Source organism: Myxocyprinus asiaticus, chromosome 37 (genome assembly GCF_019703515.2).
Source record: "Myxocyprinus asiaticus isolate MX2 ecotype Aquarium Trade chromosome 37, UBuf_Myxa_2, whole genome shotgun sequence".
In the NCBI taxonomy this organism is placed as follows: Eukaryota; Metazoa; Chordata; class Actinopteri; order Cypriniformes; family Catostomidae; genus Myxocyprinus; species Myxocyprinus asiaticus.
Window position 1 is genome coordinate 4,305,137 of NC_059380.1, and position 19,041 is coordinate 4,324,177.

General features: G+C 40.7%; 1 protein-coding gene across 1 annotated transcript in view; it reads left to right on the forward strand.

The window, feature by feature from the left end:
- The first annotated feature begins 1,416 nt into the window (after nt 1-1,416).
- The window catches only part of LOC127427566 (rho guanine nucleotide exchange factor 10-like protein), a 187,234-nt gene continuing 169,609 nt past the window's right edge, over nt 1,417-19,041 (forward strand). The window contains exons 1-3 of the mRNA XM_051675204.1: nt 1,417-1,644; nt 14,706-14,987; nt 18,171-18,195. Of these exons, the coding sequence (XP_051531164.1) occupies nt 14,711-14,987; nt 18,171-18,195 (302 nt within the window). The 5' untranslated portion in view covers nt 1,417-1,644; nt 14,706-14,710. The remainder of the gene's footprint in view (nt 1,645-14,705; nt 14,988-18,170; nt 18,196-19,041) is intronic.

Below are 19,041 nucleotides of genomic sequence, written 5' to 3' on the forward strand. Positions count from 1 at the left end.
GAGTGTTAGCGAGTTATTTGACAGGTGATGTCTGAATCTAAAAGGTGATTGTCTCTTTTACCTGCAAGGTGGGACTTCCTTTCTACATCCATTGACTGTTGGGTGCTAGAGCTTCTTGATTGGGCATTCCAATTTATCCCATTAATTTAAACAGGAGTGACTCATCTCTGCTAAATAGTCTCTGGCCTCACACTCTATAGAACTACAATGCCAATCATCCACTATATCTCCTCCCCAAAGTTTGCACACTTACTCCTGATTGCTCACAATACAGGGACAGTAGAGGTGTACAAAAGCAATGGGTTACTTTATTTAAAATGTAACTCAGAAATTATGGTCTAAAATAAAAAATATTGCATTGATTTACTCGTCACTCGAAAAAGTAATCTGATTACATAACAAGGAGAGGAAATGTCTTTTTGCAGATGTGTAAACAACTTAAATATGTCTTCCAGGTGTTAACACACACATCAAATAGATGTCTGTGTGATGTACGCGTGCTGTCAAGGTATATTTATTTACACTTATACACTGAATATATATATATATATATATATATATATATATATATAGTGAATTGAAGACATAGTGAATACATAGTACAAAGTTTTGCAGTCTGTTTTTTTTATTTTTTATCATAACCTCTAATTCTCAAATATTTGCAGAATATTGTGGGAAACAGCAAATATTCAGAAAGGATATTCATGTTCTGTTTTGAGGGGTCAGTCAGGTGGACTTTAGAAGAGGCATCTTGCACCACTGCACTTAAACAAAGGTAGACAATGAGTGAGAATGAATGCATGCCCTGACATTGAATTGTCCATCTTAGTGATGACGTGAAATAAAGACAATTTCTTGTGGTCTTTGACAGAATGGTCAGATGTTGTGTGCAATAAAGGCTACTGCCTCAAAAAAATCTGGATTATATAGGGGTAGGCATTGTTTGCATTCTGCAAACTGTGTAAAAAAATCTATTTAAGAGATATTTCTCTAATACCAATGTGTTCTGCAGATTTTGCACAATATTGAATGGACTCTCACCCACTTAGCTAATACTATTTATTCCACTTCTGGCCAGCTTTGAGATGGTGTAATCCCTCTCTCTCTTATTCTGTCTCTCTCTCTCCCTCCCTCTACAGACTTGTCCAACTCTATTTTTTCCTTTAGCCCTCTAAGCCCTGCCCCTTGGCCATCTAACCCAACTTAATTGGCCGACAAGTCTGCCAGCAGCTTAGCCATTGGTGGAGCTTAAAAGCCATTATGCTTGTTCTGAAGGGTTGTAACTGTCCAACAGCAGGGGAGGGAAGGAGAGAGAGAGAGAGTGAGAGAGAGAGAGAGAGAGAGAGAGAGAGAAGAAGAGAGTGACAGAATCCATGGAAAGAGGGAGGCTCATTCAGTTTACAAGAACAAGGGAGTGAGGAGGAACTTGCTGGTTGTGGGAAATTAAACAGCACAGTGTATTTACCACCCTCTCAGAGGCCTCAGCTCAGCAGCGGGAGGAGGTGGCGTTTGAACGGAGGATGAGGATGTGTTCAAGCAGGCAGCTGATTTCATAGCAGGAAGTACATGGGAGGTTGTTGGGATTAAAGTCCCACTCGGGAGGTGCTGAAGCTTTCCTGTGGAAGTACTATTGAGGACAAAAAGGTGAGTTGTAACTGTTTATTGGTTATTAATCTCACTTTTTTAAGATGCACACACACTAACACTCTGGGTTTGCTTGCCATGCATGCAACAAAGGCAGGGGCACCATGAAAAAGGGGTCTTTTCTCTAGAGTGGGGGTAGGAGGAGAGAGAAGAGAAAAGGAGGCTGCTCTGTGTGGGCTTGTGGACTCTCCCTAATTTCTGCAGCTCATTGCGAACAGAGGGGTCTTACAAATTCCCTAAACACCAAAGAGACACGCTCTAACAGACAATTAACTCATTGCTGGCCGGCAGAACTTCTGGCACAGTACTGTAAGTGTGCACCTCAGATCTCCACTTGGGATGTGGAACTCTCAAATTCTGTTATGGACAGCACCCCCACATATGTAAAAGAAAGTAGAGCAGCCCTTTATGGACTAATTGCAGCCTAAGATCCATAATCACACACTCTGTGAGGTACCGAGGGGGCCTCCTGACCCTGGCACTTTCTTATCTGCATCTCGAACACTCTATCATTTGACTTTCACAGACTCAGAATGTGTCGTGTTCTGTTTCTCTCTCTTTTCTTTCTATTAAATTTACCATTAGTCATTCCTATAGAATTTCTACAGGAATATACTGTAGATACGAATAAAAACGACTTTGCCTCATCAAGACATGTGAATGCATGATTTGCTCAGAGAATATCATCAGTATCATCATATAGCATCTCAAATGTGTCTCTGGTTATTCTAAAATTCCAAAGCCTGTCATCAAAATGATTGGCGACTATTACCTTCCAAAACTGTGTGACATGCTTTCGCTCCCAGACATAAGACATAACACGCTAAACGCTAGCAAACATTAAGTTTCTCAGAGCGCTTTTCTGAATGCTCTAAATTTAAAGTAATTTATTGCATTTACTAAAAAAGCCACAGTGGCTTCAGCTTCCATATTCATTTCTATTTTGCACCATTTTCCTCAGAAGTGACGATAGTTTGTCTTAAACACATGGGATGGAAATGCTGCTTTATTCACAAGTTGTTTTCATGAAATTTCAATTTTTGGCATAAATTAAATGTGTTGCTTGGTTACAAACAGTACGATTAACAGTCCATGTGTAGCCAAGAGAAAGCGTCAGTACAAATGCATCCTGTTAGTGGTCTCTCGGCCCTCCATATCCAAGCGGACACAGATGGATTTTGGGCCCAACAGGGGCCTCCTGACAGATACAGTACTGAATTTTAGGTGGACGTTCTACTTTCTTCACGTCACCACCTCTTTTAGTCAGGAGTGTTTCTAGAAAAAGTTTGAAGGTTCTTGAATCTTACCCAACACCCTGAGGCATGTAACTAACTCCCTTTAGAAAGGCTTAAGAAAGTGAAAGGTGTTGTAAAGTCTTTTATGAATAGACCTCTGGCCTTTTGGAGAACATATTACACAACAGCTTGGGAAAAATGAAACACTATATGTCAGCCGTTCAGAAAATGAGTGAAAGAGGAGAACATGGGCCTTCTATGTGATTATTTCAAAACACATAAAGGCGGAATGGAACAGGTCTTTTGAAGATGTGCATGCAAGACCACATCATGCTTTGAAGGTTTGAGGATGTGAATGAACAATCTAAATATACAATGACCTGTTACATGACACTCTTTGTTGTTATACTTTGTTTTGGCCTCACTATTACTAGGTGGCCTACGACATCCTTGTTGCTAGCTTTAGTCATTTACATTTGGTGTTTCTGCATATTATGCTCATCAGGCTATAAAGCGCAACAGTTTTGTTCCGGAAGTAAAAATCCCATTCAGTTTTTTTCCAAAGGGGAATTGATTCTTAATGAGAACTTACAAACCTTTTAAGATAGACCTGCTGTAAGCTTTGCAGTTGTAGACTGATGGTATATGCTTCTGTTTAACCCATCAGTCTGCATTATTTCTTCTTTATTTAAAAAAATAATAATAATAAAAAATAAAAAATTAAAAAAAAAATGACCACATACTACACTCACACACAAAATGATGCACTGTGAATGATGCAATAGAGTCGGTCAAACTACAGTCTCAAACTACAGTACTTACATATTTGTGTCTATCTGAATATTTTGCAATAACATTAAAATATTTTTTGTCTGTTATTACAATCAACAACTTCAATAGTCAAAAGTTTTCTTATAGTTTTCATATCAATAGTTTTATATATTTCCATCATTTTTAATTTGGTTATATCATTTGCAATGCTTCATGGGATTGTAGTTCATTCCCTCATTAAAGGCATTACATATTCTAGTACCTTTGTGTTTTTGTCTAATTTTTAAATACTCAGAGTTTGTAATGTTGTGATTCACCTCAAAGCTGGTTGGTTTAGTTCATGGCTTAGAACTGTTTTATGACTGATTCTATGAAATCCCTGTTAAACAAATGAACGGGAAGACACCTCTGGAACCAAGACAGCTGAAAAAGTGGCACCTATCAGCACCACTAATGCCGTGTCCAAACCAGACATGATGCGATCAAGCAACAAGCAATAAAGCTACGTTTTTGTCCTAGCTGTGACACACGATGAGCAACAGGACATTCTTGTTCGCTTGGTTTCAATTTCGAGAGTGTCACATTGGGTAGCCCCGCCCACAGTGAAATCTCATTGTTCCAAAATCCCACTCCATATAGCTGTGCATTAAACATCAAACACATTCTGATTGATTTTGTGTGTCGTGGTGCAGCATTTTTGCTTTCAATGTGGACAAATTACTTTGACAAAGAAGCTTGTCAAATTTTTAAGTGCATTACACACAACTCCGCATCCATAAATAATGCATCTTTGCATGTCTGTGCTCTGCAGAAGCAGCCAGTGCTGAGGTGGCATATCTTCATGTGCGTTTGTGACAATAGAGGACACGAAGAGGCGTGTACATTGTAGTCCTACTGTTTAAACACAAGGGTTAAGTGCTGTTTCCATGGAGCCTGCCATCAAATGAGAAAGCTCTGACACTCCTCTCCTTGATGAAGTTTGTAAATACAGCCTATACCTTTTGTCTGTGAACAAAACCAGCTTACCCAATATACAGTAAATACAGCTGCAAGAAGAAATACAGTATGTGGACTCATGGATTTACCTAGATTTCTGCATAATTTGGTCATTAAATTTGATCTGATATTTAACTAAGCCACAACAAATACACTGGGCTATTTTGCCAGTAAAAACCAACACATACTATAGTAATACGGTCTTTTTTCACACGCTCCTAAGATATTTCAGTGCACTCAGACAGCTTAAGTACATGCCCCAGTCTAAAACCCTGCGGGTAAGGATAACATCATCACTCTCTCTGTGTATGAATCACACCCACCATATCTCAGAGCTGTCCTACAATAGCTTTGGCTATTTCGTGAGACGGAGACTTGGGACACAGATAAGAAGCGGAAAAGGAAGTTTCCTCCTTGTGTGGATACACTCATCCTTTATGGAAGATTTAAGGGAAGAAGTTACCCTGCTAAAAAGTCCAGCTTAGCCAACATGCAATTCCTATTCTGGTCTAAGGTGTATAGTGCTGGTTTGGTGCTGGTCTAGCTGGTGGAGCAGCATAATCATGTTGTTCATCAACAAACCAGCACCAGCAAGTTAGAGCTGCAATGTGTAACTTTTTTGGTGTTTAAACACTTTCTCCTATCCCACCTTAATACGTAGAGACAAGTACAAGTAAGCCATTTGTAGGTTAATTTTCTCGAAAACTGTAAACACTGTCTCTGTGACACTATAAACATTCCTCTGTTTGTTTTGAGCAACCCATCCAGCCTGACACATCAACATTGACTCAACCAATGGCGCGAGCTGGGGGCGGGACTGTTTGTTTGTTTGATCAATGGCTGATGGGGTCGTATTCGGAAAACTGTTTGAAAACAATGTTTTATTTTTGTAATTCAGTTTGGTGGCACATAAGTGGCGCAGAAATCACATTCTTCAGCTTTAAGCTAGTCAAAAGCTTTGTTGGAACACCAGCACACTAGCATCCCATGTTGTGGACCAGAATTCAAAACACAACATATGTCGGTTTTTGGTCTGAGGGCATGTGGTTGTGGTGTAAGTTAGCAAAACTTCTTAAATATTTTGACTTCTAAATTAAAATGCAAAAATTTAAATGCAACTTTTTTTTATTTAGGTTCATATATGTTCCTCCATGTGCAAGTAAATACACAATAGCATTACCTTGTCTATCCACAGTTTACCTGGCCATCCACTGGGTGCCGCCATGGTGATTCTTTTGTTTTTTTTGTAATTAACATTTTATTGATTCATGTGCTATGACAGTGAAAAAAACTCAACACATATATAATGAATCAACATTTTACATTTAAACCCTACTAATACAATCCCACCCTGACCCCTAACGAACACCCCTGTGGTCCCACATAACACACACACAATCCAAAAAAAAAATATATATATATATATATATATATATATATATATATATATATATATATATATATATATAAAACACACAAATAAATAAAATAATAAACATACATGATTAAACTACACTCTCCACATCCCCTCCCCGAGATTCCCCCCAAAAAACTAAATATTTGCCCCATTTTTTAGCAAATAAGTCCCTCAACCCCAGCCTTCTACTTACTGCCTCTTCAAATGCAGCTACCCTCCCCATTTCCACACACCACTCTGAAAAAGAGGGTGCTCCATTTGACTTCCAACCCCTTAAAATTACTTGCCTGCCGATCATGAGACTGGTCATAACCCAGTTTTTTATATGATTGTCCCCTAAATGCATGACCGCTCCATCACCCAAAATACAGAGTCTGGGACAAAGCAAAACCTGAGTGTTCAAAATGTCGCACAAATACCTCTGAACCCTCAACCAAAACTCCTGGATCTTAACACACCCCCAAAAGACATGGGTAGTGTCTCCAACTTCTGACTGGCATCGCCAGCAAGTGGGTGTGTCTTTAAGACCAAGCCTATATAATCTAGAGGGGGTCCAATAAAATCTATGTAAAATCTTAAATTGCGTAAGGCGAACCCTTGCATCTCTAGATACAGACTTGACATTTTTAAGAATCTTAATCCACACTCCATCCTCCAATACCAAATTCAAATCTTTTTCCCATACTCTCTTGAGAGAAGTCAAGGCTCCATCCCCCAGACTCTGAATTAGTAGGGAGTAATACACTGATGCTTCATGGCCTTTTCCAAAAGCAGCAATCACCTCTCCCAAAGCACCTGCCGCCTTAGGGGGGTGCATGCCACTCCCAAAAATAGTGCAGAGTAGGTGGCGAAGCTGTAAATACTTATAAAACTGAGATCTGGGAATGCCAAAATGTTGAACCAAATTTTCAAAAGATCTCAATACTCTACCCTCGTATAGGTCACCAAGTGCATCCAATCTCACAATCCAATCTGACCAACAAAAAGGGGACTTATTAATACATAGTTTAGGGTTCTGCCATATGCTCGAGGCAACATTTAAATAAATATCAGAATTAAACACTCTGGACACTTTTGTCCATATCGAGTGCAAATGCAAAATAACGGGATGCGACTTAACCTCTCCGGCTAGTTTAATCGAAAGGCTATGCAGTGGAGAGACAGGGGCAAGAACTTCCTTTTCAATACAAAACCAGGAAGGGGCCCTCTCAGGTGGAAGCGACCAATGAGCCAAATGTCTAAGACCGAACGCATAATAATAAAACTAAATCTTGGCTAGGCTTAGCCCTCCTCTGTCAACTGGCCTATGTCATTTATTGAAATTTAACCTGGGGCGCTTACCATTCCAAATAAAGGACTTTGCTATGCTATCAAATTGCTTGAAATAAGAGAGGGGGACATCTACAGGGAGAGACTGAAGCAGGTAGTTGAATTTTGGAATACAATTCATTATAATAACATTAACCTTCCCAATCATCGATAAATGTAATGAAGCCCACCTGCTGACATCGCTCGAAAACCTTTTTATTAAAGGGTCAAAATTAACTCTAACTAAATCAGACAAATTTGCTGGGAATAAAATCCCAAAATACTTAATGTCCTGTTTGGGCCACTGGAAAGCACCCAGCTGGAAAGCCGTTTCTGGGCAGTATGCTGTCAGCGCCAAAGCTTCGGATTTAGACCAATTGACTTTGTATCCTGAGAACTTGGAAAAGGAATTAATAATTCTGTGGAGGCAAGGCATAGATCTAGTAGGTTCAGAGACAACTAATAAAATATCATCTGCGTAAAGCAGAAGCTTATGCGCCGCACCTCCCACTGTCACCCCTGGAAAATCATCCTCCTTTCTTATCGCAGCTGCTAATGGTTCCAGGGCAAGACAGAACAATAACGGGGAAAGAGGGCAACCCTGTCGAGTGCCCCTATCTAGAGTAAAATAATCTGAAATTAATCCATTTGTTTGTACCGCTGCTACAGGGTGTTTATAAAGTAACTTAATCCAACCAATAAATGTACTCCTGAACCCATACATTTCCAAAATCATAAAAAGATAATCCCATTCTACCATATCAAACGCCTTTTTGGCATCAAGTGAGATGGCAGCGACCGGAGATTGTTCATTCGCCACTGAACACATGATATTGATGAGACGCCTGATGTTATCAGAAGAGCTACGGCCCCGAATAAATCCCACCTGATCTATATGTATAAGAGATGTCATAACCTTACTTAATCGGTTAGCCAAAATTTTTGACAATATTTTTACATCTAGTTGGATCAGGGAGATTGGATGGTAACTTTTACACTCGCTTGGATCTTTGTCCTTTTTAAGAATCAGACTGATCCGGGCTTGTGTCATGGTTGGAGGAAGTTTTCCCTTCTTTAATGATTCAGTATAAACTTCTAATAAAAGTGGGGCCAATTCTGTAGCATAGGATCTAAAAAATTCTGCGGCAAAACCATCTGGCCCCGGAGCCTTGCCAGTAGGTAGGGACTTAATTACCTCGTTAAGCTCCTCCAAGGTTATCTCAGAATCAAGAGAGTTTTTTTGCTCAGTCGTCAGTTTAGGAAGATCTAATGGTTCCACAAAGTTTCTAATATCTTCATCAGTAGATGAAGACGTGGAACTATAAAGATCAATATAGAATTCTTTAAAGGCATTATTAATATCAATGGCTGAGGTAAATATTTCACCACCAGCAGATTTCACTGAGGGAATGATAGAAAGAGACTCTCTCTGCTTTATATATCTAGCCAAAGCTTCCCTGCTTTGTCCCCCGACTCAAAGTATGACTGTCTTGCCCTGAATAACCAAAACTCCACTTTCCGCGACAAAATAGTATTATATCTATATTTCAATTGGGTTAATTCTCTGAGGCCATCAGATGACATTCGGCGCTTCAGCTCTGCCTCGGCACTTTTAATATTTCCTTCCAACTCCACAAGTTCTCGTGCTTTGGATTTTTTGATGAATGAGGCATACTGTATGATCCGGCCCCTAAGAACCGCCTTAAGTGCCTCCCAACCACGCCCACAGAGGATACTGAGGACCAGTTGGTCTCCATATAAACATTGATTTCAGTCTTTAACATTTGTTGGAAATCAGGATTTTGCAAAAGGGACACATTAAGGTGCCAACTATATGATTTCTTTTTCTCTATATGTGGCATCACCTCTAAACTCAACAGGGCGTGATCCGAGACTAAAATGTTTCCAATTGAGCAATCAACAACAGATGAAATGAGGGATTTGGATATCAAAAAAAAAAAAATCTATTCTAGAATAAATCTTATGGACTGATGAAAAAAATGTATAGTCCCTACCGGATGGGTTCAAAAGTCTCCAAATATCCAAAAGACCAAGATTTTTACACATCCTGTGAAGCGTCAATGTTGCTCTAGGGGGCTTACACACTTTTGCTTCATTATGATCAAGGACTGAGTCCATCAAAAGATTAAAGTCTCCTCCCAATATTATATCATGAGGGGTGCCAGTGGTTTGCAACATCCCTTCAAGATCTATAAAAAAGCCTTGATCATCAACGTTAGGTGCGTAAATATTAGCCAAAATCAGACTTTGCCCTTGAATTTCAGCTAAAACAATAATTACTCTTCCTAATTTATCTTTAATCTGTTTGAGAAATTTGAATTGTAGATGTTTATTTACCAATATAATGACTCCCTTGCTCTTACTTGAGCCAACACTAAAGAAAACATGTCCACCCCATATCTTCCCAAATTTTTCAGCTTCCTGCGGGGAGAGATGTGTTTCTTGAAGAAACACTATATCATATTTCTTACGTTTAAGAAAAGTAATAACCTTCCTTCTTTTTATGGGGTGCCCCAACCCATTCACATTCCATGTGGAGAGAGACAACTTATTCATATTAACATTTGACATATTGATATAATAAAAATAAAAAATTGTGTGTGAAAACAAAATTATGAAGACCACATTCCCCATTAGTGAAACAATCAACCCCCGAACATCCCCCCAAACAAAACAAACAGAAAAAAGAAAAACGTGCGCACTAACCCCGCGCACGACAGCGCCAACCGGCGACAATCCCTTTAAACTCAAAAGGTCCATGAACGCACACGAGTCCCCACGACAACTTTACCATCGGATTGCTCAATTTTGCCTCACAAATTTGTGAGGCAAAATTACATAACAGAAAATACTTTGTGAAATAAACCCAGTTAATAGGAAGAATGAGCACAAAAAATGTGTAGATTCATTCACAGAACTGTCTCAAGGATGTGATCTTCCACAAAACAAATTCCAGCTGATATAAAACCGTTCAGATTCCTTGGACAGACAAACGAATGTTCCGTGAGCCGGCTGTTATGAGTTCAGCGGATGACGTAATCATTCAAATGTCCTGTAAAAAAAAAAAAAAAAAAAAAATCTCAAAACAAACTCCAGCCAGCAGGAGGAATAAGCACGAAGAACGAACAGATTAATCCACAGCTGTTCCAAAGGAGTGTTATTCAACAGAACAAGCTCCAGCTGCTAGGCGGAACCAATACAAAAAGAAACAAAACTGGCATCCCAGTTCCCCGGATGGTCGAGTCAATTCACTCGGAGGCTGCATAAAAGTATATACCATGACTTACATAATCCGTCAGCTTTATAAAAGACATCCTTTGTGTGAGCATGTAAATATTTTGCGGTCATCCGTAGTGTCCACTCTCAAACTGGCCGGGAACTTCAATGCAAATGTAATCTTCCATCAATGCAAAAGTTTCTTTAAGGAAAAGTGTTATTCATAAAACAAGCTCCAGCCGCACGGTGGAGCCAACGCAAAAAACCCAAAATTTCACCCAGCTTCCTCAAGAGTTAGGTACAGCGAGTCAGGCCCACTCACATGAGAAACATCCAATGGTTTACTCAGCCACTGATTCTATAAAAGACATTGCCAGATTTGGACATGTGAATACTTTGCGACCGTTTTTCATTTCTATTCTCAGTTTGGCAGGAAACATCAGAGCAAACGAGATCTTTTTCTGATGTAAGAGTTTCTTACATCCCTTGAACCGATCCCGTTTCTCTCTTGTCGAACTCGCAAAGTCTGGGAACAAGAAAACATTATGGTTCTTCCAAGAAAGCTTCCCTTTGTTCCTCACCTGGCGCAACACAAGATCTTTATCGGATGATCTCAGAAATCTGGCCAGAATCGATCTGGGCCTGTCTCCCTCAGCAAATCTGTGAGCTGGGACTCTGTGAGCTCGCTCGATTTCCAGCTTGTGGCCTGTTATGTCGAGCAGACTCGGGAAGAGCTCATCCAGGAATTTCACCATATCTCTGCCCTCCTCATGCTCAGGAATTCCAACAATTCGAACATTATTCCTGCGGTTTCTATTTTCAAGATCTTCAAGCTTTTCAAGGAGATGTTCCAAATCAACTTTGGTCGCGGGCAGATTAGCGGATAATTGCCTCTCTGAAGATTCCAGAAAATCAATTCATTTTTCAACATCTGACACTCTTGTACCTAACTCAGAGAATTTTATTTCCATTGCCGTGATCGATCGACATATTACAGCGAGATCCTCCAAGTCAGCAAGAATCTTCGTCAACATCATCGACATGTTGGACAACTGACGCTGGATCTCCTCTCTCGCCGCGCCATCCAAATCGAGTCCCCAGTCTGTAGGCCTGTCGGGGCTTTCATCCTGAACAAGTAAGTGTCTTTTAATATCTCCAGAGCCCGAGGATTTTGACTTCTTTGCCATGTTTTGCAACAAAGGACAAATGTGTAACTGGGTGTATCAAATTTCACCAGATTATAACATGAGAATAATCAAAAATTCAGCAAAGTGCGCAGAGCTCGTCGCTCACACGTCTGCTCCTTGCATGGCGTCCATTTTCCTCCGCCATGGTGATTCTTAGTGCCACTGGACTGTTTTCTGGACTCGAGATATTCTTCCAAAAATAACTGTTTGTGTTTTGCAGAAGAAAGAAAGTCTTACTGGGATGGCATAAGGGTTAGTAAATGATGAACCATCCCTTTAATGATTTCAGCGTAATTCACCTCGGTTCTTAGCTTGACATCATTTACCCACTCCTAAAATTTTGACACGACTCTGTAAAATATTGGCACTGTGGAGCCACATGCTCTTTTTTGGAATTTTTTACAAATTAAACATTTTAAACATCACATTATCCACTAAGAAAATACGCCAATGCAAATGAAAACACCAGAGACCAGAAAATGAAAACAGGCTTCTATAATTAATCATGAAACATTTCTGTGTTCAGGAAAAGGGTGGATAGCAAACATTGCCCTTGCAAAGTATGACATCCATGCTCTGTGTTTACTGCATTAGTTAAGGCCAGTCTGCATCAATACTCTTCAATGTCAAGCATCATACAATTGAATCCATGAGCAAATCATTTGATGACCTGCTACATAAAAATGTAAGTGTAAGCATTTTTGGTGTGTGTGCTTATTCGGATGTCATTCAGACAGCGTTTTCATGTTCCTCGTTGTCAAGTCTTTTTTGAGAGAGCACGTGTCATACAGTGCTATCACAAATGGATGACATATTGGACCCAGACACAGGCTTCTTTCTCTCCACCAGTGCTTGGTCCCACCACTTCACACACCACATACCACTCATCTTTTGACCTGTGATCTAACAAATAGCCAGGCATTCCTCAGTGACAAATACAGAAACAATGAGTTTGTCCCAAGGTCTGATCACAACAGTGCCATTGTGCATGGTGTAACATGAAGTGGGCCAACTGGAGAAACTGTGTTAATGGCCTTCTCAGAATGGGCACACATGAATAGGGTTTCTGAAAGGCATGATGTAGTGGCACATTCTGGCCGGTTGTAGTGGTTCAGTGCCTTTCATTAACATTATTGTAACTGATTCTACTCTTATTATAAACATAAAGACAAAATTATCATCTCAACACCCAGATCTTGTCTCATTCCAAAACAGGGTGCGACATCAGTAATATTAACGAGTTCAAGACCAGTTATTGATCCAACAAGGCAGTGAGCTTGCCTTGGGGTAAATATGTTACCTGAGTTTTCAGTGAATCCAACTGATCTCTGTCTTAAGTTTTGGGTGGATATGGTTAAAGTAATTATGCAGACGTTCATAATTTTGGACTTCTTATTGTGCATGCCAAATTCTTATAGTCCATTAAACCATCCGTTGAAAACATGCATTTTGCATCATGAGACAAATTTCAAAACATCAACAGGTATTTAATATTCTGTCTTGTAATTTCTGTTAGGTTGCAACATTATTTGTGTTCTGCAAATAAAAATGACTTATTACTTAGAATCTACTTCCTAATCATCCCTGATGAAGTTAATATAAGAACTAGTAATTCCTGCACTGTGTCGCCCACAATCAGCCTGTCTTGGACAGTGATGCCATCTACCAAGAGGGAGTGACAACAAACTTATCACTGCATGAAATGTGCCAGCATAGCAAACATTTGTAAGCTCATCATTAGGCAAAGCCCATGTGGGGCAAATGAGTATTTTGTTTAAAAGGTGTAACTCAGTCTCAGTTAATGAAATTGTGTCCTCTGACAGTGACATAGGAACAATGAGAGTTTAATATGCAAAATATAGTGCTATAGGAGGGGGAGTAAAAGCTATACAACTGCCATATTATAACTAAATTCCAAAGCAGGCTTGCCTAATTGCTTTTTGTATAATGAAAGGACAACAAATAAAAGGAAACATTTTATATTGTGATGACAGTGTATAGCGTCAGTGTGTCATTTATACACTGTTGAACTAAACCTTAATATATTTTTATTAAGAAAGGCAGAATTATAAGAAATATATTTCATTTAATATATTCTATTTCGAGGCAGAAAAGACAAGTAAAATTTTTTCATCAATTCATTATGCAAGAACCTCAACCAGACACAATATCAAAATTATTCCATTTTGTGAACCCACAGGCATGGGCCAATCATTGGAAAATGTGACACACAGATGCTTTAACAAATCAATTTATAGCAGTTCCACCAACAAAAACATTAATTGTGAGCAGAGATGTGCTTCAGCATGTCTCACATGTGCTGTGAGTTGATCTGTTGCTAATTTAGAGTGTGTACATTTTTGCAATTAATGGCTGTAAAAAAAAAAAAAGACAAAAAAAAGTGTTTCTTAAGATACAGGAAACTTGTTGCACTCATTTTATATAAGAAATTTGAATGAATTCTAAATTACTGCAACACAATAACCTGCCTTGAATCTAGCCACACAAATGAAGTACTTAAAACCACAAAGTGCCAAACAGAACAGCATACATATACAAATGTAGTGCTAGATGAGGTCAAGGGATTCAAAAGTACAGACAAAACACAGCACTTATATGCTGGTTGTGTCTATTAATATAGAATAATGAAAGCTTCTCTGTTACGTTAGTGGACAGAGATGTGGTTTTGTATTCATTAAAGCAAAAGTAACTATATTGGGCCATCACTTCTGTTGTAGCATGCCTCATTTGTAAATCACTTTAAAGTGTCTGCTCAATGAATACATTTTAACACCACATTCATAACATTAGAAGTGCATTTTTTGTCAGCAATGAAATGTTGCTACCTTATAACTTATTTACATTTGCATAGCATGACACTGAGCAACATTTGACTCTCCTGCTTTTCAGAGCCTATGTCCACAGCTGTATCTCGTCAACAGCAGGAGAATGTGGAGGAAGAGGAAGAGCAAGGGGAGAAATTTAAGTTTGAACATAATGTGGAGGTTGGCCAACAAAAGGCCATAGCTGCATCCAAAGAAAATGAGATTACGGCAGACTCAGTCAAACACATTGAATTTCAGACACATTCAAGCAAATTGGATGCAACTCTGGAAAAAGATACAGATTTATCTCAAGGCATCATGTCTGGTTCCCCTGCTGGCCAAGAGTGTACCAGTACTCTCAGTGCAGGTTAGTTATTTCATATCAAATCACTTTTATTGTCACACAACCATATACACAAGTGCAATAGTGTGTGAAATTCTTGGGTGCAGTTCCGAGCAACATAGTAGTCGTGACAGTGATGAGACATATACCAATTTACAATAAACATCAGATTAACACAACATAATTTAAAATCTAATATACACATAATTACACAACACAATATACAAATAATAACATTCAATGTACAGTATACAATACACACAATATGGAATACACATTATACAATAAAAAAGTATATATAGTATATATAAAATGTACAGTAGGTTGTATTGTACTGTATTGACATTCAGGCTGTCGGTTGATAGTAAGTTGCCAGTGTGTTGTTAAGAGAGAATATCATATATAATAATATAATTTATGACAGTCCGGTGTGAGATATAAGAGTAATAATATGCAGTGCTGATGTATTGATCGTGGGAGATCAAGAGTTCAAAAGTCTGATTGCTTGGGGGAAGAAGCTGTCATGTAGTCGGCTGGTGCAGGTCCTGATGCTGCGATAGCGCCTGCCTGATGGTAGCAGTGAGAATAGCCCATGGCTCGGGTGGCTGGAGTCTCTGATGATCCTCCAAGCTTTTTTCACACACCGCCTGGTATATATGTCCTGGAGGGAAGGAAGCTCACCTCCGATGATGTGTCTGGCAGTTCGCACCACCCTTTGCAGGGCTTTGCGGTTGTGGGCAGTGCTATTGCCATACCAGGCGGAGATGCAGCCAGTCAGGATGCTCTCTACAATGCAGGTGTAGAACCGTGTGAGGATGTGGCGGTTCATTCCAAACATCCTCAGCCGTCTCAGGAAGAAGAGGCGCTGATGAGCCTTCTTCACAATGGCTTCAGTGTGGATGGACCATGTGAGTTCCTCAGTGATGTGGACACCCAGGAACTTGAAGCTGCTGACTCTCTCCACTGGTGCTCCATTGATGGTGATGGGACTGTGTTCTCCATCTCTTCTCCTGAAGTCCACCACAAGCTCCTTTGTCTTACTGACACTGAGGGAGAGGTTGTGCTCCTGACACCAGTGTGTCAGAGTATGCACCTCCTCTCTGTAGGCTGTTTCATCATTGTCAGTGATCAGACCTACCACCGTTGTATCATCAGCAAACTTAATGATGGTACTGGAGCTGTGTGTTGCCACACAGTCATGTGTGTACAGGGAATACAGGAGTGGGCTGAGAACACAGCCCTGCTGGGCTCCAGTGTTGAGGGTCAGTGATGAGATGTTGCTGCCCGTTCTAACCACCTGGCATCTGCTCGACAGGAAGTCCAGGATCCAGTTGCACAGTGAGCTGTTTAAGCCCAGAGCCCGGAGTTTCTTATCAAGCTTGGAGGGCATTATGGTGTTGAATGCTGAGCTGTATTCTACAAACAGCATTCTCACATAAATGTTATTTTTTTCCAGGTGGGAGAGAGCAGTGTGTATTGTAGATGCAATGGCATCATCAGTGGAGCAGTTGTTGCAGTAAGCAAACTACAATGGGTCTAGTGATGGAGGAAGCACAGAGCAGATGTAATCTCTGATTAGTCTCTCAAAGCATTTGCTGATGATGGGGGTCAGAGCAACAGGATGCCAGTCATTTATTCAAGTGATTTTGGATTGCTTTAGAACAGGCACAATGGTGGACGTTTTAAAGCATGTGGGGACTACAGACAAAGAGGGGAAAGGTTGAAAATGTTCATAAAAACACCAGCCAGTTGGTTCGCGCACGCTCTGGTGACACAGCCCGGAATGCTGTCTGGACCCGCGGCTTTGCGGCTATTCACCTGTCGGAAGGATCGGGTTACATCTGCTACAGAGACGGAGAGTGAACTAACCTCTGTAGCTTCGGCCACGAGAGCTCTCTCCGCGAAGGCAGTGTTATTTCCCTCGAAACGAGCATAGAAAGTATTTAGCTCATCCGGGAGAGAGGCAGCGGTGTTCACGGCGGAGTTTTTATTCCCTTTAAAGACCATGATGATGTTAATTCCCTGCCACATGCTTCTAGAGTTGGTGGTGTTGAACTGTCCTTCAACCTTGTTCCTGTACTGATGTTTTGCTGCTCTGAGGAGGGCATAACTGGCTTGTTTATGCTCCTACGCATTCCCGGAATTAAAAGCGGAGGTCCGCACATTAAGTACCGCGCGAACATCGCTATTAATCCAAGGTTTCTGGTCCGGATAGATCCATATTGTTTTGGTCGCAACGACATCCTCTACGCACTTTGATGAAACACGTTACGCTATCAGCGTAAAGCTCGATGTCATCATCAGAGGTGGACCGAAATATCTCCCTGTCCACGTGATCAAAACAGTCTTGTAGCATAGAGTCTGATTGGTCTGACCAACACTGGATTGTTCCGAGGGTGGGTGCTTCCTGTTTCAGTTTCTGCCTGTAAGCGGGCAGAAGCAGAATGGAAGAGCGGTCCGATTTGCCAAATGGCGGGCGGGGGAGGGATTTGTAGCCATCCTGAAAGGGAGAGTAGCAATGGTTCAAAACCCGGTCCTCTCATGTGTTGAAACTGATGTGTTGGTGGTATTTTGGTGCAACTGATTTGAAACTGGCTTTATTAAAATCCCCGGTCACAATGAATGCGCCTCAGGGTGTGCGGTTTCCTGCTTGCTTATAATCCCGTACAGTTCCTTGAGTGCCCGGTCTGTGTCAGCTTGTGGCGGGATGTACACAGCAGTGATAATGACCGCTGTGAATTCCCTCGGTAGCCAGAATGGTCGACACAGAAGCATGAGAAATAATATTTTTAGCCATTTCCATGCATTTTAGTCAATTGTTAAACATTTTATGAAGATCAATAAGCAACCTTTGAATAAATTACAACCTGGGGGAAAAAAACAAAACACTATATACTGTTGCCAAGAGTTTACCACTTTAACAAATTGCTTTCATTCCATTACTTCAGTTTTGCAGCCTTTCAGGCTGGGGTACAAGCAACAGTTGGCTAGAAGAGGAAACTTAGTGGCTTAGATTAACCAAAGAGCTAGTGGGGCATGTTTATATAGCACCCATAAAAATGCATACCTTCTCATGTCAAAATTAACTTTTGATAGATATGCATCTATAGTATGTCTTCACAAAAATTTGTACACTCTCCATTGTGAAAATCTTTGCATTTGAAGTTTGTATCCAACATTGTGTAACACTTTCCACTTTCTTTGCAGGTGAGCCATCAACCAACATTAAGAGGTAAGTGTACTGACTACCTACAAAAATGGAATTCCATAGTTATTGTATAACCCAATTCAATAACATTTTTTATTGCTACTTTAAGTCATCAGAAAATGCTAACGCAATGCAAACACCACAGGTTGGAAAAACCCCTATGTGCTTCACATTTAATGGATTCAATAGCAAACATGAACCAAAACAAGGAAACAGCGAGACTTTACAGCGAAGACTTCCTTTGTTGCACTAGCCTGAACCCACTCTGGTTGCTTTGAGCAGGCCTAGGAACATTTTGCGTGGGGGGGGGGTGGGGAAGTCTGATAACGCAACTGCATTGGATCCTTAAAGCCAGGTTTCACAAACTGGGATACAGATCCATAGCTAGAAGAAAGAGATAGGTCACTGGGCTGCTCCAGAGGTTGGGAACAGGCTTGTGCTGCAAGCTGCACCGGCTTGCCTGGAGGATAGAGGTTGGGCTGTGCTTGAGACTGGTGGCTGGGCAGAATTTCAGGCTGGGAACTGGACTGCCCAGTCATGGTGGAGCGCTGGTATCCAGGCTGTAATACGGACTCATAACGTGACTGTGCTTGGGCCCCAGGCTTTCCTGGGGAATAGTGCCCCCTGCTGATAAAGTTGCATGGTAGCTTACAATCCACTACTCTGTGGGGCAGTGGTGGCTCAGCGGTTAAGGCTCTGGGTTACTGATCAGAAGGTCGGGGGTTCAAGCCCCAGCACTGCCAAGATGCCACTGTTAGGCCCTTGAGCAAGGCCCTTGACCCTATCTGCTCCAGGGGCACCGTATCATGGCTGACCCTGCACTCTGACCCCAGCCTAGCTGGGATATGTGAAAAAGAAGAATTTCACTGT